The sequence below is a fragment of the Erinaceus europaeus genome, chromosome 14 (assembly GCF_950295315.1).
Source record: "Erinaceus europaeus chromosome 14, mEriEur2.1, whole genome shotgun sequence".
Lineage (NCBI taxonomy): Eukaryota > Metazoa > Chordata > Mammalia > Eulipotyphla > Erinaceidae > Erinaceus > Erinaceus europaeus.
In genome coordinates, this window is record NC_080175.1 from 93,018,485 (window position 1) to 93,040,666 (window position 22,182).

General features: G+C 41.9%; 1 protein-coding gene across 8 annotated transcripts in view; it reads left to right on the top strand.

Moving 5' to 3' along the window:
- The window catches only part of ROBO1 (roundabout guidance receptor 1), a 1,122,893-nt gene that overhangs the window by 1,096,333 nt on the left and 4,378 nt on the right, over positions 1–22,182 (top strand). For all 8 annotated transcript variants that reach the window (XM_060172122.1, XM_060172117.1, XM_060172118.1 and 5 more), the window contains 3 exons: positions 1,276–1,682; positions 2,537–2,689; positions 18,657–18,968. In XM_060172122.1, coding sequence (XP_060028105.1) covers positions 1,276–1,682; positions 2,537–2,689; positions 18,657–18,968 — 872 coding nt within the window. The remainder of the gene's footprint in view (positions 1–1,275; positions 1,683–2,536; positions 2,690–18,656; positions 18,969–22,182) is intronic.

The window sequence follows — 22,182 nt, forward strand, 5'->3', positions numbered from 1 at the left end:
ATTCTGTTCCAGAACTGATATCTGTTGTCTTTGCTAATAACAGACCATCAATCATATTTAATGTGCTTCAGGACTAATGCCTAAGTGTCAATGTCAAACTGAGTATCACTTCTGCCTGTTACCTGCGCATTATCCAAATGATAAGACATAAAGTGACTTACAGGTATCTGAGTATATTTCCATTAAGCTTGAATCAAGAAGTAGACTATTCTTTTTTTTTTTTTAATTTCCTTTTGTTGCCCTTGTTTGATTGTTTTAATTATTGTTGTTGTTGGATAGGACAGAGATAAATGGAGAAAGGATGGGAAGTCAGAGAGGGGGAGAGAAACATAGACACCTGCAGACCTGCTTCACCACCTGTGAAGAGACTCCCCTACAGGTGGGGAGCCGGGGGCTTGAATCAGGATCCTTAGGCTGTTCCTTGCACTTTGCACCACCTGTGCTTCTTCTTCTAGCGTTTGCCACCACCTGTGCTTAACCCGCTGCACTACCACGGGACTCCCTGTTCTTGTTTTAAGAACAATGGCTTATGGCAGAGGACCTAGTGGGGGTTGTACTGTTATGTGGAAAACTGGGAAATGTTATGCATGTACAAACTATTGTATTTACTGTCAAATGTAAAACATTAATCCCCCAATAAAGAAAATTTTTTAAAAGAACAATGACTTACTACTCGAAGTAAAGCTCAGATATATCAATCAGAATTTCAATTTTTTAAAAAAAAAATATATTTACTTTTGTCACCAGTTATTTCTTGCTGGCTCAATTCCACTACATCCAGTAGACTTTTATTTCCCTCTCCACAAAAAGAAAAAGAGAAGGGGGCCAGCTGGTGGCACACCTGGGGGAGCCCAGATGTTACAATGGGCAAGGACCTGTGTTCGAGCCCCCAGGCCCCACCTATAGGGGCCAAGTTTTGTGAATGGTAAAGCAGGGCTGCAGTTGTCTCTCTGTCTCTCTCCCTCTCTGTCACCCCCTTCTCTCTTATTCTGATTATCTCTAGCTAATAAATAAATCAAGGTAATACAAAAAAAAATTTAAAAGAATGAAAGAAAGAGAGAAGGTGAGATACCACAGCAGAGTCTCCAGCCACCTGTAAAGCTCCCCTATGCATCCTGCTTTGACGTGGTAATAAGAGAGTCACGTCTTGGAACGCGGTTAAGTGAACTCTACCAGCCCTCTTCTCCCAGCTTCCCGTAGCTTCTAATTTAACTAATTAGGCTTTGTGTCTTCAGTAATAAGCTGAGCCTGTCCTGTTGATTTGCCTTTCCACAGACGACAGCCTGTGAGTCCCCCTCCACCACCACGGCCGATCTCCCCACCACACACTTACGGCTACATTTCAGGACCTCTTGTCTCAGATATGGATACGGATGCACCAGAAGAAGAAGAAGATGAGGCCGACATGGAAGTGGCCAAGATGCAGACCAGAAGGCTTTTGTTACGCGGGCTGGAGCAGACCCCTGCCTCTAGTGTCGGGGACCTCGAGAGCTCTGTCACTGGGTCCATGATCAACGGCTGGGGTTCAGCCTCGGAGGAGGACAACATTTCCAGCGGACGCTCCAGCGTGAGTTCTTCAGATGGTTCCTTTTTCACCGATGCCGACTTTGCCCAGGCTGTGGCGGCCGCAGCAGAGTATGCAGGTTTGAAAGTGGCAAGGCGTCAGATGCAGGATGCTGCTGGTAAGTCCTACAGTGTTCACCAAGCTTGAAAAGAAGTCTCATGGAGCAGGGGGGGGGGGGGGGGGGAGAGATAGCGTAATGGTTATGCAAAGAGACTCTCATGCTGGAGGCTCCAAAGTCCCAGGTTCAATCCCCCACATCACCATAAGCCAGAGCTGAGCAGTGCTCTATTAAAAAAAAAAAAGAAGTTTCATGGGGGAGGGTTCGGGTCCTGGATCATGATGGCAGAGGAGGACCTAGTGGGGTTGAAGTTTATGTAGAAAACTGGGAAATGTCATGAATGTTTAAACGATTGTATTTTACTGCCAACTGTAAAATATTAATCCCCCAATAAAGAAATAAAGAAAAAAGAACAGGAAAGAAAAAAAAAAAAGATGTATCATGTCTTAAAGAGAGAAAACCTGAAAAATTTTTAGCTTTTTTTTATGTTGTTGTCTCTGTGTGTGTGTGTTTTGTGAGATCGTTCAAGCAGGCTGACCACAATTTTAATATTTGTTAAAATAGTTTATTTAGGGGTCAGGTGGTGGTGCACCTGGTTGAGCGCACATGTTACAATGTGCAAGGACCCAGGTTCGAGACCCCCAGTCCCCACCTACGGGGGGGGAAAGCTTCACAAGTGGTGAAGCAGTGTTGCAGGTGTCTGTCTGTCTCTCACCCTCTCGATCCCTCCCTTCCCTCTCAATTTCTGACTGTCTGTATCCAATAAATAAATAAAGATAATAAAAAATTAAAAAATAGTTTATTGAAGCCATTTTTCTAAATTAAGAATGTTCCTGGTGGTGATGTTTCATTTTTACTATCACTGACGTACTTCAACGTCATTGATGAGTTTGGCCATGATGTTTCTTCCTCAGGCCGCCGACATTTTCATGCATCCCAGTGCCCTCGACCCACAAGCCCTGTCTCTACAGACAGTAACATGAGTGCCGCTGTCATGCATAAGAGCAGGCCAGCCAAGAAGCAGAAACACCAGCCAGGACATCTGCGCAGAGAAACCTACACAGATGGTAAGTCCATTGAAATGGATGAAAACATCTAGGCGTCTCGCTGATTTGTACTGGCTCTCTGTGACTAGGAAATGTGTCCGTGTCCGCTGACGTTAGAAAATGCATTTAAAAATGCATTAACCACTTAGCTTCATATTACTTATAAGAATGATTGACTTAAATATCTTGTCAAACTTTCCTAGTTTATATAATCTTCTAAAAATACAGTATTCCTGAAACTAAACAATGTATATATATTTTAAATATTTTGAAAGGTTTTTTTAAAAAATAGTTTCAAGCAATTAGAACATCTGCATAGGGTTAACTTTCATCCTATTTATGAATACATCTCTCAAAGTATATTTATTTATTTCTGTTTTTCTGTCATGGAATTTTAAAAACAATATATTTGGAAATTAAGCCTAACGTAATGAATCTAAGTGAACTCGAGTAACTTTGTGGGCATTCTGTGCACCAAAAGGTTGGTCAAATCATTGCCTTCACATATGATATTGACTCTTACTGAAGAGATAACATTTGTATTCTCAAGGGAGCACATAAGAAAATGCCAACAGTGTGATGTTGTCTAGAGAAAGCCTTTAATGAAAGTGCCTCAGGTGGCCCAGCATTTATTAAACCACTACCTTCTCATTTTATAAAACAACCCCAAAGGCTTTGTTGGAAATTCATTTAAGATAAATTCTCTCAGACTCTCCCATCTTGTCAAGTTTGCTAAATTTCCTAAAGGGGGGAGAAGAAGGGTCTCACTGCAACAGTCTCTACCTCCTGGTCCTCTCCCACCCACTACAATCTGATTAGGACTTTCATTACCAGTCAGTGATTTTTCAAAAAGGGCATCATTTGCCATTATCATATGAAAGCCTAATATTATAGATCCTTATCCAAGGTTACAAGGAGGGTTTTCTGAGGCACTTCGCCCTGTGATTTCTGCCACTTGACAGAAAAATTTAATACAAAGCTCACAGCATGATGAGCACAAGTAATTTTGCAACGAGTGGCTGTCCATGCTATTATCTGTACTTTATTCGAAGTCTTTCCTCTCACTCGCATCTATCTGATATTAGACTACATTAAATACTGGCATGACACAGTGCACCTGGGCCTTCTGGCTTCTGCCCAAGACTCTTTTGTCAGTAAAACTGAGCTGTCAGAATATTATCTGATCCTGAAGGGTTATTACAGTGGCTTTGTGTACGTTTGCCTCAGTGAAGGGACAAACGCTAGGTGTAAATCCCCAAACTCAATCGGTGCTTTTACATTTATGAGCCTCCTGTAATGGTATTTTACAAGTTTTATAGCTGTTCTATCAGCTTTTATTATCTAGAAATGAATGTCCTAACTGAAAAACTAGTCAAACACCAAGGTCTGATGTAAACACATCTAGGTTGTATGCATAAGAGAGAAAAATCTGGCCTAGAGCTTTATGTTACATTTCCTACCTCTTACTTATTTTGAGGGATTTTTGACATTGATGGATTTTTTTTAAATTTTTTATTTAAGAAAGGATTAATGAACAAAAACATAAGGTAGGAGGAGTACAACTCCACACAATTCCCACCACCCAATCTCCATAACCCACCCCCTCCCATGATAGCTTTCCCATTCTCTAGCCCTCTGGGAGCATGGACCCAGGGTCGTTGAGGGTTGCAGAAGGTAGAAGGTCTGGCTTCTGTAATTGCTTCCCCACTGAATATGGGCGTTGACTGGTCGGTCCATACTCCCAGTCTGCCTCTCTCTTTCCCTAGTAGGGTGGGTCTCTGGGGAAGCTGAGCTCCAGGACACATTGGTGGGGTCTTCAATCCAGGGAAGCCTGGCCTGCATCCTGGTGGCATCTGGAACCTGGTGATTGAAAAGAGAGTTAACATATGAAGCCAAACAATTTGTTGAGCAATCATGGATCCCAAGCTTGGAATAGTGGAGAGGAAGTATTAGGGAGGTACTCACTGCAAACTCTAGTGTACTACTGCTTTCAGGTATATATTTTGCAGTAGTTTATGGATACGTGTGCATATAAGCTCTCTCTCACAGAAACTGGTGTATATCTAGGTTATGGGACTTTGTTAGAAAGTGAACTACCTGAGATGAAATTAGAGTGTACTATAAAAGGAAAGGTCTCACCCGAGTAATGAAGCTGAAGGGTTGTCATTCCACACGTGAAGAAGTCTCTGGACACAGTCTGAGGTGAAGCATGTTGAGGTGGCAATCGTTGCTTTGGTTAGGTTGTGATCGGCAGATGCAATATTATTTGGTTTGGATTGGGAGATGCATACGGGAAAGTGGGCCCTATCCAAGGGTTCCAGGACTGGGGGAAGTAGGGGCTCTATAGTGGAGATGTGAGGTTCCTGCTGTCTTAGGGTTCAAAAAGACAATGGATAGTTAATGTTATCATCACATTATTTGTTAATTGGGTTAACTTTGAAAAGTCCTTTTGTTATGGTTTGCTGTACAGTACCCAGTATCTTGTATATAGCTGTGCTATTGGATGCTTCTAATCTACTTGGTCTAGGCTTTTGAGAGAGTCCGTGTATAAAATACACAGCCTATATATTAAAAGGATTCAGTTTGTGTTTTGAGAAACTTTGAGACATACAATTGATTTTCCCCCTCTCATATTGATTAACTACTGATTTATATGTCTACATTTTGCTAGGAGTGTACATAAACACCATTCCCACCACCAAAGGACTGTGACCCATCCCTCCCGCCCACTCCCACCCCCCCAGTGGCCCAGGAAGCTACATGTCTACCCCTCACCACAGGGTTTTTACTTTGGTGCCCTACTTACAATTTGATCAGGTCCTACTTTTAGTTTCCCTTTCAGATCTTCTTACTCAACTTCTGTTGATGAGTGGGATCATCCCATACTCATCTTTATCTTTCTGACTTAGCTCACTTAACATAATTCCTTCTAGCTCTGTCCAAGATGGGTCAGAGAAGGTGGGTTCATTGTTTTTGATAGGTGCATAGTATTCCATTGTGTATATATACCACAGCTTTCTCAGCCACTCATCTATTGTTGGGCACCTGGGTTGCTTCCAGGTTTTAGCTATTATGAATTGTGCTGCTATGAACATAGGAGTACACACCTCTTTTTGGTTGGGTGTTTTGGAGTCCTTGGGGTATATCCCCAGGAGAGGACTTACTGGATCATATGGAAGGTCCATGTCTAGCCTTCTGAGAGTTTTCCAGACTATTCTCCACAGAGGCTGGACCAACTTACATTCGATGGATTTATTTTTTTTGCCTTAGATAATGTAAACATGCCAAGTCAAGGGGTAAGCGTCACAGTTAGTATATTTGTTGCCCCACTTCAGTGGTAGTTGTTTCATTCTGTTTAATGATTAAATCTGAAATGTAAATGATACCTGGAAATAATTTTTAAAAGGAATAATCAAACACCCAAGTTACTTTTAATTTCAGAAAATTAAAAGTGCTGCAGCTCAGTAATTCTTTTTTTTTAAATGGCAATGAATGCTTCTTTTTAAAATTATTTTTATTTATTAGATAGAGCCAGAGAGAAATTGAGAGGGGAGGGGGGGAAAGAGTGGGAAAGAGACAGAGAGACACCTGCAGCCCTACTTCACCACTCATGAAGCTTTCCCCCTGCAGGTGGGAACCAGGGGCTTGAACCTGGGACCTTGCGCACTGTGATGTGTGCACTTAACCAGGTGCACCACAACCTGGCCCCCCCAATGATTATTTTTCTAAGTCACAAAACTGCATAGAGATGGCTGAAACTCTTTTTTAAATTTTTAGCTTTCTTCCCTTCAACATTTTGATAACCATCTGTCTTTTCATTAAGTTCACTATTTTAACGATTCATGAGATTACCAGTGGAAGTTTGCTTTCATGGTAAAGAAAAGAGTAATAAATCTTTGTGTTATTTTATGCATATTCTATAGTACATATGGTTAATTAAAACTATATAAATGTAGACACCTTTTATCCATATTTTTTATTAGTGATTTAATAAAGATTGATAAGATTGTAAGGTAAGAGGAGTACAATTCCATACAGTTCTCACCACCAGAAATCCGTATTCCATCCCACCATTGGAAGTTTCCCTATTCTTTATCCTTAGGAGAGTATGAACCAAAGATCTTTATGGGGTGCAGAAAGTGGAGAGTCTGGCTTCTGTAATGGCTTCTCCGCTGAACGTGGACATTCACAGGTGGATCCATCCCCTCCCCCCCCACCTGTTTCTATTTTTGCCTGCTGGGGCAGGACTCTGGTGAGGTGGGGTTCCAGGACACATTGGTGAGGTCATCTGCCCAGGAAAGTCAGGTTTGCATCATGGTAGCATCTGCAACTTGGTGGCTGAAAAGCAGTAAGGTATAATGTAGAACAAACTGTTTAATAAGCAGGAACCTAAAGGTAAGAATGGAGCAGATGGAACTAAGGGTCTTCGTGTAGGAAGAAGCTAGGAAGTCTATTTCAGGTATTTTCCAAGAGGTACATGACTTTACTAATTTTGCCTGAGCCCAACAGCTAACATGTAGGTGGGCTAATAATATTGTCTGGGAAAATATGTCAGATTTGAGAATAGGACTAGAACTGTAGATACTTCTTAATGCACCAAATAAGAGAAGTTTGCATAAGCTTGTTGATAATAGTTATGACACAGAAACAAAAGTCACAGGAGCCGGGCGGTGGTGCAGTGGGTTAAACGCACGTGGCTCAAAGCGCAAGGACCAGCATAAGGATCCCAGTTCGAGCCCCCGGCTCCCCACCTGCAGGGTTGTCGCTTCACAGGCGATGAAGCAGGTCTGCCGGTGTCTGTCTTTCTCTCCCCCTCTCTGTCTTCCCCTCCTCTCTCCACTTCTCCCTGTTCTATCCAACAATGATGACATCAAGAACAACAATAATAACTACAAGAATAAAACAAGGGCAACAAAAGGGAAAATAAATAAATGTTTAAAAAGTCACTTTCTAAGAGTCATTTTTCAAGAAAGAATATTTAAAAAATATTCAAAGATTATTTCATCAAGAAACTCATTAACAGACATAATTTGTACAATTTTTTTGAAAAAGGATAGAAGAATGGAAAATAATTTAGAGTTGACAGTTGTTAAAATATTAGTAAGACATGAAGGATGTCTTTTACTTTTTTGTTGTTTGTTCTTAAATGATTAAAATATCTTAAGTATGATAAATGAGCTTGATTCCTGTCAATATATTCCTAAAGTGAAATCTCTTTAGAGTATATGTAATATTGACCTTGTTTGTAGCATCTCCAATCTGTAGATTTTGTTCAACTTTTGAATTTTCTTGGCAGAATTTTTGCAAATAGTCTAAGAATACAGACTGGCTAGCTAGAAGTAATTTGATCCTCTTTGTCAGTCAGTGGCTGTAGAAGCTTAGTAAGGCTACCATAGTAATGTGCTTAAACAACAGGAAAAAAAGTTCTTTTCTCTATACCTCTGGAAGAAAGAATCCCAAGATCAAGGTGTTAAAACTTTAGCTTCTACTTCCAGAGAGTTAAAAGAGTAGGAAAGCTATCAGGGGAGGAGTTAGTATACGGAGTTCTGGTGGTGGGAATTGTGCGAAGCGGTACCCCTCTTATCCTATGGTTTTGTCAGTGTTTCCTTTTTGTAAATAAAAAATAATTAAGAAAAATCCCTTTAGTTTCTTATTGAACTTCTCTTCTTGACTTTGTGACGTCATATGACCTTTCTTTATTATTCCTCTTTGGGTCTTCATTTCTTATTTAATTGCCTCTATCAATTACCCATCTCCAGATACTGTCTCATTTTTGAGGTCCAGGGTATTAGCTCTTCAACATATGAATTTGGTAGAGGTGTTAGCTCAGTCCACCATCCACTCACTGTGGCATTCTGGCCATACCATGTTCTGTCAGTGAATCGTAAGCCTCGTGAAGAAGACCTCATGCAGAGTGAAGTGCTGCTTGGTATATTGACATCCACAGGCAGAATCTATTTCATCAGTGCCATTTACAAGTTTAACCACATGAAGAGTAGAATTAAAATATATGAATATTTATTAGTCACTCTTATCAAGTTAAAGCCAAGCATAAGTGCATTTCTAGGACCTCCTAATAAGATTCTTCCCACCCCCTCTTTTCAGCCCCTTCTGATACATTTACATACTTGATTTAAAAACCAAATCTACATTTTGTTGCTAACCCTATTTTTCATAAATTATTAATTCACCACCCTCTTTTGAAGGACGTTACTCTGCCTTGATTTGTCATTAATTATAAGGTCTTGGGACTTGAGGCAGTCAGGTAAAGAGCCTGCTGGATCTCCCTAGTTAGTTAGTGACAGCAGAACTGTCTATAGCATGTGTTATCATGTATTATTTTACATGCATTACATTGGACAGTCTTATCTAAAGAATGGTGTTTATATGTTACACAAACAGACTATCTCTAACAGATTCATGATTCCAGTTGTTAAATCTCATTTGCACTACTTAGAAAGTATGAATTGGGTGAAAGAGGTACGTGTTGTTATGTGAAATATAGAATTGCTATATTATGATATATCACAGTTGGACTTATAATGTCTGAAGGGTAATTTATTTGGTAATCTATTTAATATAAGAATTCAAACCCAAGTCAGTCCCTCTACCAGTTATATAACAGTGATAGTCACATACAGGAAGTAGAATTTCTTAAGATTGTCATTGGGTAGGGCCAGGCGGTAGCGCGGTGGGTTAAGGGCACATGGCGCCAAGAGCAAGAACTGGTGTAAGGATTCCAGTTCAAGCCCCCTAGTTCCCCACCCACAGGGTGGATCGCTTCACAAGTGGTGAAGCAGGTCTGCCGGTGTCTATCTTTGTCTCCCCCTCTCTGTCTTCCCCTCCTCTTTCCATTTCTTTCTGTCCTATCAAACAACAATGATAGCAATTAGAACAACAATAATAACAATAACAATAACCAACAAGGGCAACAAAAGAAAACAAAAAAGCCTCCGGAAGCAGTGGATTGGTATTACAGGCACCAAATCCCAGCAATAACTCTTGAGTTCTGTTTTCATTTCTCATCTGGTGTCTAGATGTAAATCATTTGATAAGAGATTTTGTCCAGAGAGTCTTATCTTCCCAAGACTTTGTTTTATCTAATCATGGTGGTAATCATCAGCTTTGGTATGTGACAAACCCGGGCATTTTATGATTTGATGATAGTGACAATCATCAGCTGTTAAAATTTCGGAAGGCTCTTGCTGGGCGGGTTAGCTTCACGGCGGGTAACAGAGACGACCAGAGACAACGGCTGGGCAGGGAAGCTGTATTTCTTTATTCAAGAACAACGATTCATAAACTAAACCAAACTAATGACCAAACAGAACTCTGCTGTCTCTTTGCGGCGGCGCAAGCACTCTCTCTCACTCTGGAACTCAGGAACTCAGGAACCCTCCAACTCTGGCACTCTGGAACTCTGGTGGGGTTCCTCGGGGCGGGGCCAAGTGGGCCCGCGAAATTAACAGGACTGATCCAATTCTCTTGGCGGGGGAGAACTAGAACCCAATGTAAAGCATACAACAATTCCCCCTTTTCTTTTAACTAAATGGCTACAGTATCAAGGGTGTGGGGTGAACAGAAACCTATATCGTACAGGCATTTTTATAAAAAGAAACTGGCACAAACATGGAGAAACATGCAAGCGACAAGAACCAGTGTGCTGCTAAGGGAAGGCCTGAGGGGGCCATATCTGCCTCTGTGGGCTAAACTTTATCAGCTTAAAAAGACATTTCTTGCCTCTGGGGGGCTACTTGCCTCGACGGGCATTTGCATGGGGGCGGGGAACGGCCTAGAGTCCCAAAGGCAGCTGGCTGCAACTTACTTACTATGAAACAAAACTTGTTATTAGCATATCTACTGCACGATACAACGTTTCTAATAGAGAAGGAATTTGAGACTTTTACATATCAACAACGTCTTTTAACCTTTTGTTACACCCATTCAAGATATGGACACACCCTAGGTGTGGGCCGGAGAGGAAACCTCAGGCATGAGAATAATTAGCATAGCCATGTGCGATCTACCATTTCTAATAGAGAAGGTAATGGAGAGTTTTACATATCAACAAGTCTATTTAACCTTTTGTTTAGACCAACTTAGTTAAAATATATTGATTGTTAACTAATTTTTACCTCAGACTTTAAATGTAAGTTAATTTTATCTTTATGAGAATTACGTTGAAAACCTTTTTTATTTAACTTTGACTAGTAAGAATTTAGCCTTAAAGCTACTGTTTACCAAACTTTAAACATACACATAAACATGGTCATTAATACACAAGGAGAGAAACCTTTGTTACAAAGACATGTCATTTTAAACACGAATTTAAATCTGTACTGTCTTAGTTGTTGGGGGGGGGGGGAGGGTTCACCATCCGGAGGTGGCTTCCCGTGCAGCTTCACTTCTAGGAATTGCAGGTTGCGATCTCTGCACAAATCTCTGCGTACTCCAGCTTGTCTACCTTCAGACAGGACCGGCAGCTGGAGATCTCGTGTGCCCAGTTTCAGCAGGGAGCCCGGGGGTCTGGGAGGCCCGGGATCGTTCCAGAATTCATAGCAAGAGGGCAGGCAGGCCAGCTTTGCAGAAGGCGTGGGTTAGGTGCCCAGGGGTGGCGGCCATGATAGGCCACCGCGGCCCTGCCCCATGGCCCTGACATGTCTGCTGCCCTGTTCGCAGTGGCCGAGCAGTGTGGAGGGATCATGCGTCCAGTGCCCTGTGCCACACGGTGGAGAGCCGGCTCCTGTGGGCTGGCCTCGGGCTCTTGCGTGTTGGCCTCGGGCTCCAGCGTGTTGGCATCGGGCTCCAGCATGTTGGCATCGAGCTCCTGTGGCTCTTGTGTGCTGGCGTCGGCCTCCTGCGGGCTGCGGGGCTGCGGGGCTGCGGGGCTGGGGGCGCTGTGCGCGGGGTTGTCTGGGTGCAGCCGGCTGGCTGGCTGTTTAACCAGGTGGAAACAGCAGCTCCGCGCCTCGCCTCCCTCCCGCTGGCTCTTCCCGCTGGCTGTTCTGAGTTCGCCCGAGCGAGTGGAATAGACTTGTTGATGTGTAAAACTCTCCATTACCTTCTCTATTAGAAATGGTAGATCGCACAATGGCTATGCTAATTATTCTCATGCCTGAGGTTTCCTCTCCGGCCCACACCTAGGGTGTGTCTCCATCTTGAATGGGTGTAACAAAAGGTTAAAAGACGTTGTTGATATGTAAAAGTCTCAAATTCCTTCTCTATTAGAAACGTTGTATCGTGCAGTAGATATGCTAATAACAAGTTTTGTTTCATAGTAAGTAAGTTGCAGCCAGCTGCCTTTGGGACTCTAGGCCGTTCCCCGCCCCCATGCAAATGCCCGTCGAGGCAAGTAGCGCCCCCAGAGGCAAGAAATGTTTTTTTTTAAGCTGATAAAGTTTAGCCCACAGAGGCAGATATGGCCCCTTCAGGCCTTCCCTTGGCAACACGCTGGTTCTTGTTACTTACATGTTTCTCCATGTTTGTGCCAGCTTCTTTTTTAAAAATGCCTGTATAATATATGTTTCTGTTTACCCCACACCCTTGATACTGTAGCCATTTAGTTAAAAGAAAAGGGGGAATTGTTGTATGCTTTACATTGGGTTCTAGTTCTCCCCCGCCAAGAGAATTAGATCAGTCCAGTTAATTTTGCGGGCCCGCTTGGCCCCAGCCCGAGGAAACCCGCCAGAGTTCCAGAGTGACAGAGTTCCTGAGTTCGAGAGTTCCAGAGTGAGAGGGAGTGCTTGCGCTGCCGCAAAGAGACAGCAGAGTTCTGTTTGGTGATTAGTTTGTCTTAGTTTATGAATCGTTGTTCCTGAATAAAGAAATACAGCTTCCCTGCCCAGCCGTTGTCTCTGCGTCTCTGTTACCCGCCGTGAAGCAAGCCAGCCCGGCAAGAGCCTCCGAAAATTTTAACAACAATCAGCTTCCGGGGAAATCTGTGTTTGCGATCTGGTTTGAGTTTCTAATAAGCAGATCTTACAGACTAAGCCTGTAGTTCTTCATTTCCTTTGCATTCAGCTATATTTGGAATTAGACTTTTTTTTTTCTCTTGTTGCTAGTCCCAGGCTCAGTCTAAACTTAGAACTCACTGGCTTTGGGTCAGTTTTTTTTATTTTCAATTTTTTATATTTATTTATTTTCCCTTTTGTTGCTGTTGTTGTTTTCCATTGTTGTTGTAGTTTTTATTGATGTTGTCGTTGTTGGGTAGGACAGAGAGAAATGCAGAGAGGAAGGGAAGACAGAGGGGGAGAGAAAGATAGACACCTGCAGACCTGCTTCACCGCCTGTGAAGCGACTCCTCTGCAGGTGGGGAGCCAGGGGCTCGAACTGGGATCCTTGCCTGGTCCTTGTGCTTCGCTGCCGCCCGACTCCCAGGTCAGTTGTTTTTTTAAAGATACTCAGAACCATCTGTTTACTCAATTAATTTGGCTATTTTTAACAAACAGGTAACAGTTGTAAGGTGATTCCTCATGACAGTACTTTTAAGTACCTTTTGAAAAATACTTTAGTGAAGGAGAAAAATCATACACTGGTGACAATAGCCATCTATGTTGTGAGACCAAAAAAAAAAAAAATGATTTTGTAGAATCAGGAGGAAACTAGTGCTATTGACTGTGATTGGGCCACCATTTTAGATAGAGTGTTGGGCATATCTACACAGAACTAGAATATGATGAATCATGAAGATTAACAAAAAGCAAAATAGTCTATGTTTAGTAATGGAGTCCTAAGTAAATGTTAATAGTTAAGCTTACATAAAGCTTTCTGTTTTCAAAGACAGTACAATGAAGTCTTACATCTTAGTTTTATGATATGAATTCAAAGAAAAAATATTTTTGAAAAAAAGTTTTTAACCATGTATATGATAAAGTGTTAAAAAAGAGAGCACCCAAGATAAAGACAGGTGGAAGGCCATGGAAGGAAGAGTACTGGCCATGTGTCAACAACTACACTTTTTCTTCTAGCGTTTGCCCTTCTTCCGTAGCCAGTCAACAGCTTCAGGTTGAAAGCTGTCAGGAGCTGCTTGTTGCTGGCTTTGAAAGTGACTGGGATCCATGTGGATTCAGTCGGCTAGGAAGGATCGTCAGTTTCCCCAATGAACGGGTACTCACGGGATGCACCACGAGAAGGTCGATCCAATGCATCCAACAACTACACTGTAAACCACTAGCTCCCTGTAAAGTGATAATAAGAGTAATTAATGAGTAATAGTTTAGTGTCATGTCCTCTTTCTACTGAAATACTGATAAGTTCTTTCTGTCAAATTATAAATAATTAAATTCCTTTTGTGGCCAAGGTAATGGTTCATGGGTATAGCACAGGACTTCTACTTGAGACCCCAGTTTGGATCCCTGACACCACATGTGTCAGCCTCTCTCCTTATTAAATTAAAAAATCTATACTTAAGGGGCCAGGCGGTGGCACACCTGGTTGAGCCCACATGTTACAGTGCACAAGGACCCAGGTTCGAGACCCCGGTCCCCACCTGCAGGAGGAAAGCTTCGCAAATGGTGAAGCAGTGCTGCAGGTGTCTCTCTCTCTCTCTCTCTCTCTCAACTCCTTCCCTCTTGATTTCTGGCTTTCTGTATTCAAATAAATACAGAGATTGTAAATAAGTAGAGATTTAAAAAAAGAAAATAAAAAAACTATACTTAAAAACAATACAGATATAAAGTGAAAAGATTATATCAATGAATAGTATCAAAAATGAATAGAATAGGGGCTGGGTGGTGGCGCACCTGGTTGAGCACACACGTTATAGTGCACAAGGACCCAGGTTCCAGCCCCTGGTCCCCACCTGCAGAGGGAAAGCTTTACTAGTGGTGAAGTAGGGCTGCAGGTATCTCTCTCTCTCTCTCTGTCTTTTCTTCCCTCAAGGTTTCTGACTGTCTCCATCCAATAAATAAATAAAGATTAAAAAAGAATTTAAGGGGCTGGGTGTTGGGCAGCGGGTTAAGCGCACATGGCACAAAGCACAAGAACCAGCGTAAGGATCCCGGTTTGAGCCCCCAGCTGCTCACATGCAGGGGCTTCACTTCACAAGCAGTGAAGCAGGTCTGCAGGTGTCTGTCTTTCCTCCTCTCTGTCTTCCCCCCCTCTATCGATTCCTCTCTGACCTATCCAACAACAATAACAGCTACAGCAAAGGCAACAAAATGGGAAAAATGGCCTCCAGGAGCAGTGGATTTGTAGTGCAGGCACCAAGCCCCAGCGATAACCCTGGAGGCAAAAAAAAATAATATAAAATATAAATATAGAAAATAATTTTTTAAAAATAATGCTCTTTAAAAATGAATAGAACAAGATAAATATTCAGTACAATGAAAGAAGTTAGAAATTGAGCATCAGAAAGCATTAGTTCTGGCTCTGAGGTGTTTACCTTCAAGACTGAGGAGCAACCAGACGGTCTGTGTGTTTGAGTTTTTCTATGTTTAGGCTCAATTCAAGATGACAAATAGATCTCAGCTCAAGAGCCAACTCAATCAATGTGAAGTGGTCACCTAAAAGAGGAAGGGCATATATTCGGCATCCACAGAATCACACTGAAATCAATTAGGAAGGTCAGCCATGGTTGAGGGGTGGGGCTTTTATACCACACGTGTTCATATTAGCGACCTGAAAACTATGCAGTACTCGGAGTCTGGCGGTAGCACAGCAGGTTAAACGCAGGTGGCGCAAAGCGCAAGGACCAGCGTAGAGATCCCGGTTCCAGCCCCAGGCTCCCCATCTGCAGGGTAGTGGCTTCACAGGTGGTGAAGCAGATCTGAAGGTGTCTTTCTCTCCCCCTCTCTGTCTTCCCTTCCTCTCTTGATTTCTCTCTGTCCTATCCAATAACAATGACATCAATAATAGCTACAACAATAATAAAACAACAAGACCAACAAAGGGGAATAATAATAATAATAATAATAATAATAATAATAAAGAACTAAACACTCTAGTCCCAAGCTTTGTAATTCAGAATTTCTGTTCTAGATAATGCCTATTCTAAAACTATTGGTCATTGGGGCCAGCCGAGCAGAGGCACACCTGGGTGAGCGCTAATGCTGTAATGTACAGTGACCTGGATGCAAGCCCTTGGTTGCCACGGGCAGAAGGGGAAAGCTTCCTGAGAGATGTCTCTCGGCCTCTCCCCTTCCTGGTGATTTATCTCCGTCCTCTGTCTGAGAAATAAATTGAAAACGCTCTTGGCTATCTTGTTCTTGAGCTCCTTTGATTTGTTTTCATGCCTCTTAGATATGGCTAATCACAGCTGAATGTTCCTTTCCTGATAATCTGAGATTTCGAATATTTTATATCTAGTAGACTTTCGCAGTGTCTTGTTTTGTTTTGTTTTTAAGGTTGATTAATGCTATTCTTTTTTTTTTTTAATTTTTTATTTAAGAAAGGATTAGTGGACAAAAACATAAGGTAGGAGGGGTACAACTCCACACAATTCCCACCACCCAATCCCCATACCCCACCCCCTCCCCTGATAGCTTTCCCATTCTCTAGCCCTCTGGGAGCATGGACCCAGGGTCGTTGAGGGTTGCAGAAGGTAGAAGGTCTGGCTTCTGTAATTGCTTCCCCGCTGAACATGGGCGTTGACTGGTCGGTCCATACTCCCAGTCTGCCTCTCTCTTTCCCTAGTAGGGTGGGTCTCTGGGGAAGCTGAGCTCCAGGACACGTTGGTGGGGTCTTCAATCCAGGGAAGCCTGGCCTGCATCCTGGTGGCATCTGGAACCTGGTGATTGAAAAGAGAGTTAACATATGAAGCCAAACAATTTGTTGAGCAATCATGGATCCCAAGCTTGGAATAGTGGAGAGGAAGTGTTAGGGAGGTACTCAATGCAAACTCTAGTGTACTTCTGCTTTCAGGTATATATTTTGCAGTAGTTTATGGATACGTGTGCACATAAGCTCTCTCTCACAGAAACTGGTGTATATCTAGGTTATGGGACTTTGTTAGAAAGTGAACTACCTGAGATGAAATTAGAGTGTACTATAAAAGGAAAGGTCTCACCCGAGTAATGAAGCTGAAGGGTTGTCATTCCACACGTGAAGAAGTCTCTGGACACAGTCTGAGGTGAAGCATGTTGAGGTGGCAATCGTTGCTTTGGTTAGGTTGTGATCGGCGGATGCAATATTATTTGGTTTGGATTGGGAGATGCATACGGGAAAGTGGGCCCTATCCAAGGGTTCCAGGACTGGGGGAAGTAGGGGCTCTATAGTGGAGATGTGAGGTTCCTGCTGTCTTAGGGTTCAAAAAGACAATCGATAGTTAATGTTATCATCACATTATTTGTTAATTGGGTTAACTTTGAAAAGTCCCTTTGTTATGGTTTGCTGTACAGTACCCAGTATCTTGTATATAGCTGTGCTATTGGATGCTTCTAATCTACTTGGTCTAGGCTTTTGAGAGAGTCCGCATATCAAATACATAGCCTATATATTAAAAAGATTCAGTTTGTCTTTTGAGAAACTTATGAGAGACATACAATTGATTGTATGAGAGACATACAATTGATTGTATGAGAGACATACAATTGATTTCCCCCTCTCATATTGATTAACTACTGATTTATATGTCTACATTTTGCTAGGAGTGTACATAAACACCATTCCCACCACCAAAGGACTGTGACCCATCCCTCCCACCCACTCCCACCCCCCACTGGCCCAGGAAGCTACATGTCTACCCCTCACCACAGGGTTTTTACTTTGGTGCCCTACTTACAATTTGATCAGGTCCTGCTTTTAGTTTCCCTTTCAGATCTTCTAAGTCAGCTTCTGTTGATGAGTGGGATCATCCCATACTCATCTTTTATCTTTCTGACTTAGTTCACTTAACATAATTCCTTCTAGCTCTGTCCAAGATGGGTCAGAGAAGGTGGGTTCATTGTTCTTGATAGCTGCATAGTATTCCATTGTGTAGATATACCACAGCTTTCTCAGCCACTCATCTATTGTTGGGCACCTGGGTTGCTTCCAGGTTTTAGCTATTATGAATTGTGCTGCTATGAACATAGGAGTACACACCTCTTTTTGGTTGGGTGTTATGGAGTCCTTGGGGTATATCCCAGGAGAGGAATTACTGGGTCATATGGAAGGTCCATGTCTAGCCTTCTGAGAGTTTTCCAGACTGCTCTCCACAGAGACTGTACCAATTTACATTCCCACCAGCAATGTAAAAGGGTTCCTCTGTCCCCACAGCCTCTCCAGCATTTGTTGCTGCTGTCCTTTTTGATGTATGCCATTCTTACAGGAGTGAGGTGGTATCTTAGTGTTGTCTTAATTTGCATTTCTCTGACAATCAGTGACCTAGAGCAGTTTTTCATGTTTGTTAGCCTTTCGGATCTCCTCTGTGGTGAATGTTTTGTTCATTTCTTCTGCCCATTTTCGGATGGGGTCATTTGCTTTTTTGCGGCTAAGTTTGCTGAGCTCTTTATATATTTTGGTGATTAGTTTCTTGTCTGATGTCTGGCATGTGAAGATCTTCTCCCATTCTGTGAGGGGTCTCTCTGTTTGTTTAATAGTTTCTTTGGATGTGCAGAAGCTTTTCAATTTGATGTAGTCCCGTTGGTTTGTTTCTGCTTTAGTCTTCCTTGCAATTGGGTTTGATTCATCAAAGATGTCCTTGAGGTGTATGTGGGAAAGTGTTTTACCAATGTTTTCCTCTAAGTATTTGATTGTTTCTGGTCTGACATCTAGGTCTTTGATCTATTTGGAGTTGATTTTTGTTTCTGGTGAGATCAAGTGGTTCAATTTCATTCTTCTGCATGTTTCAACCCAGTTTTCCCAACACCATTTATTGAAGAGAGCCTCCTTTTTCCATTTAATTCTTTGGGCCCCCTTATCAAAGATTAGATGCCCATAGGTGTTGGGATTTACTTCTGGGCTTTCAATTCTGTTCCACTGGTCTGTGTGCCTATTTTTGTTCCAGTACCATGCTGTTTTGATGATGATGGCTTTCACAGTGTTTTGAATGTCGAATGTTTATTTTTAGATCTTCCACCACCTCCAGTGCCACCACCTGCTCTAAAGTCACCAACTGTCCAATCCAAGGCTCAGCTGGAGGTACGACCTCTGATGGTGCCCAAACTTCCTGCCCTGGAAGCACGGACAGACAGATCGTCAGATAGAAAAGGAGTCAGTTACAAGGGAAAAGAAGTTTCAGATGGAAGACAAGTCACTGATATGCGAAGCAATCAAGGTGATCCCAGAGACGCGCAGGAACAGTCAAGTGATGGGAAAGGGCGAGGAAATAAAGCAGCAGCGAAACGGGACCTTCCACCAGCAAAGACTCATCTCATTCAAGGTACTAGTTCATTCCTGTGGAAAATGACTGCGGATTCAGCAGATGTCTGTCAGGGGTCCACTGTTAGCCCTATGGAGCCATATGAAATGTAAAATGGAGAAATCTGCTCTTTAGTGAAGGAAATAGGCATATTCCGACAATTTAAATATAGTGCGTTTCTGCAGGTGATGTTACATAACAGTAAGTTGAAGTTTCAGTTAAATCAGATCATACAATCTTGTTTCAGTATGCGGAAAGGGAAAATGTTAAGTTTTAATATATAAGGGGCCAGGCGGCAGTGCATCCAGTTAAGTGCACATATTACCAAGCAAGGATCCAGGTTCGAGTCCCTTCTCCCCACCAGCAAGGGGGGGATGCTTCCTGAGCAGTGAAGGAGGTCTGCAGGTGTCTGTCTTTCTCACTCCCTCTCTGTTTTCCCCCTCTGTTTTCAATTTCTCTCTGTTTTATCTAATGGGGAGAAAAAAAAAAAAGGAAAAAAAAAGGCCATTTACTGGGAATTGTGGACTCATAGTGCCAATGCTGAACCTCAGAGATAATCCTGGTGACAATTAAATATATAAATATATGTGCAAAACATGAAATATTCTAGATGACTAAGGAACCACTGATCTGGGTCCAAGAGTAATGACAAAACTGGAAAAGTGGCATGGCAGCTTGGAAAGAACAAGAATACTATTATTAGGGAGTCGGGCAGTAGTGCAGCGGGTTAAGCGCAGGTGGCACAAAGCACAAGGACCAACGTAAGGATCCCGGTTCAAGTCCCCGGCTCTCCACCTGCAAGGGAATCGCTTCAGGCGGTGAAGCATGTCTGCAGGTGTCTTATCTTTCTCTCCCCCTCTCTGTCTTCCCCTATTCTCTCCATTTCTCTCTGTCCTATCTAACAACAACATCAATTACAACAACAATAATAACTACAACAATAAAACAACTAAGGCAACAAAAGGAAATAAATAAATATTTTTTAAAAGAATACTATTATAAAATATCTGGGCACTTGTTAGATAGGCAGTGATGATCCCACAAAATGCTTCAAGTGTGAAATGATGTAGTTAGCTTTGTATTTGATAAAGATGATTGACAGCAACACTCTAGAGTGAAGGAAGAGATTATATCAGGTAAAACATGTAACAACAATATGGAATAAAATATGAAGACACTGAATGCAAAGGAGAGAATGCCTATGTCTTCACTTGAGAGATATTCTCAACAGTACTTTGTGAGTAACTAAATATGGAAAAGTAGAATGAATATACCGGGTGTATATTTAGTGGCACCTAATTGTATTGACCAATGTTTCAATTTGGGGAGAGGCAGTTCAGTTTTGTCAAATTGAAATATTGACAAGAAAACAGATCTGAATAAAAACAAGAGTTTAGGGAACTAAAATTAAAGACCAGGGAATGGTTGTGAACCAAAGAGTGGATTTTAGGAACATCAATCAAGAGATAAATTACAAAGGCAAAATTATCAGGAGCCATTCACTGATTATGTATAGCAATAAATGCTCAGGATGGGCGGAAAGCAAATTATTACCTAAATTTATAGGGAAGATCTTACTTGTGTTTTGCAATACTCTGAAAATGAGTGACTCTAATCTGGTAGTGTGAAATCTTTCTGTGGAGCTGAGAAGAACTGGTATAAAGAGCTCTTTTTTTCCCCTCTTTTATTGGTTTATTTTATTGAATAGAGACAACCAAAATGGAGAGGCAAGGGGGTAATAGAGAGGGAGAGAGAGAGAGAGACACCTGCAGCCCTGTTTCTCCACTTGTGAAGCTTTCCCCCTGCAAGTGGGGACCTGGGACTTGAACACAGGTCTTGCACGTTGTATCGTGGGCGCTCAACCAGGTGTACCACTACTCAGACCCTATAATGAGCTCTTGTGAGAAAGTGTGAAACAACTCTAGAATGCCAGTAGTCAGAGGAGTAGCATCATTTGGTACTAATAGAGTTGTATCTATTCATATTAATAAAAATCTAAATATTCAAGCTAGAGAGAGAACATAGATGATGGAAGAGAAATAAGTTAGGAAGGAATATAACATGTGAGAGGAGTAAAAGCTGAATGTGCAAAAGGAAGGGGGAGGACACACAAAGATTTTTGTTCTATGTTGGTTGCAGGCAATATTAATCATAACTGTTTTCCTATAAGAGGTCAATAGAAGCTTAACAGCAAGGAATTGGAAAGTATGTGGCAGTGGAATGATAGTTGTGATATTTTTTGCAGAGGTTGGGAAAGGAGAAAGACATTTTTGTAGGGTGTAGGAAAGGCAGAATTGGTGGAAATATTTTAGGATTGTGTATTTGATAATTAGACTATGAAAAGGAAACTTTAAAAAAAAATTTTATTTATAAAATGGAAACACTGACAAAAACCATAGGGTAAAAGGGATACAATTTCACACAATTCCCACCACCAGAACTCTGTATCCCATCCCCTCCCCTGATAGCTTTCCTGTTTTTAACCCTCTGGGAGCATGGACCCAGGATCATTATGGGATGCAGAAGGTACAAGGTCTGGCTTCTGTAATTGCTTCCCCGCTGAATATGGGCATTGACAGATCCATCCATACTCCCAGCCTGCCTCTCTCTTTCTTTAGTGGGGCAGGGCTCTGGGGAAGCAGGGTTACAGAACACATTGGTGGGGTCGTCTGCCCTAGAAACAGTATAGAAAGAAGAAACACAAGAAGAGAGAGAAAAGATTCCAGGAAAAGTAGTGGGGAAATAAATCTCAGGAAGTCATGGGAGTATTTTACCCACTGCTGTATTTTAATAGATACATTTTGTTGTCCTCAGACTTCAGTCTACTGTTCTGTTTGTTATGGACACCTGACCACTAGTAACTTCTCAGTGTGAAGAACGGTTTCATTTGGTTCAGTAGTAGAAGGCTGAACTCATAAACCAGGCATTAACTCAGTGGTGATGACTGATGCTGTGTATTTCAGACAGATGTCTACAGGAACTTGGTGTTTAGCTATCACAATCCAAAGTTGGAAAAGTCTTAACATTCTTTCTTTTATTATCAGTTAAGCCAAAGGTGCCCTTAGCCTGAACTTTGGACTCATGTTGACTGTACTTAAAGTAGTAATTCACAAATTGAATGTCATGGTACAAATGATGAAGTTCATACCAGCCCTCAAACTTGCTGTTCACAATGTGTAAAATTCCTCCTAAGTAGGTTTGATTCTCCAGGATGAAACACTTTAAACCCAGAAAG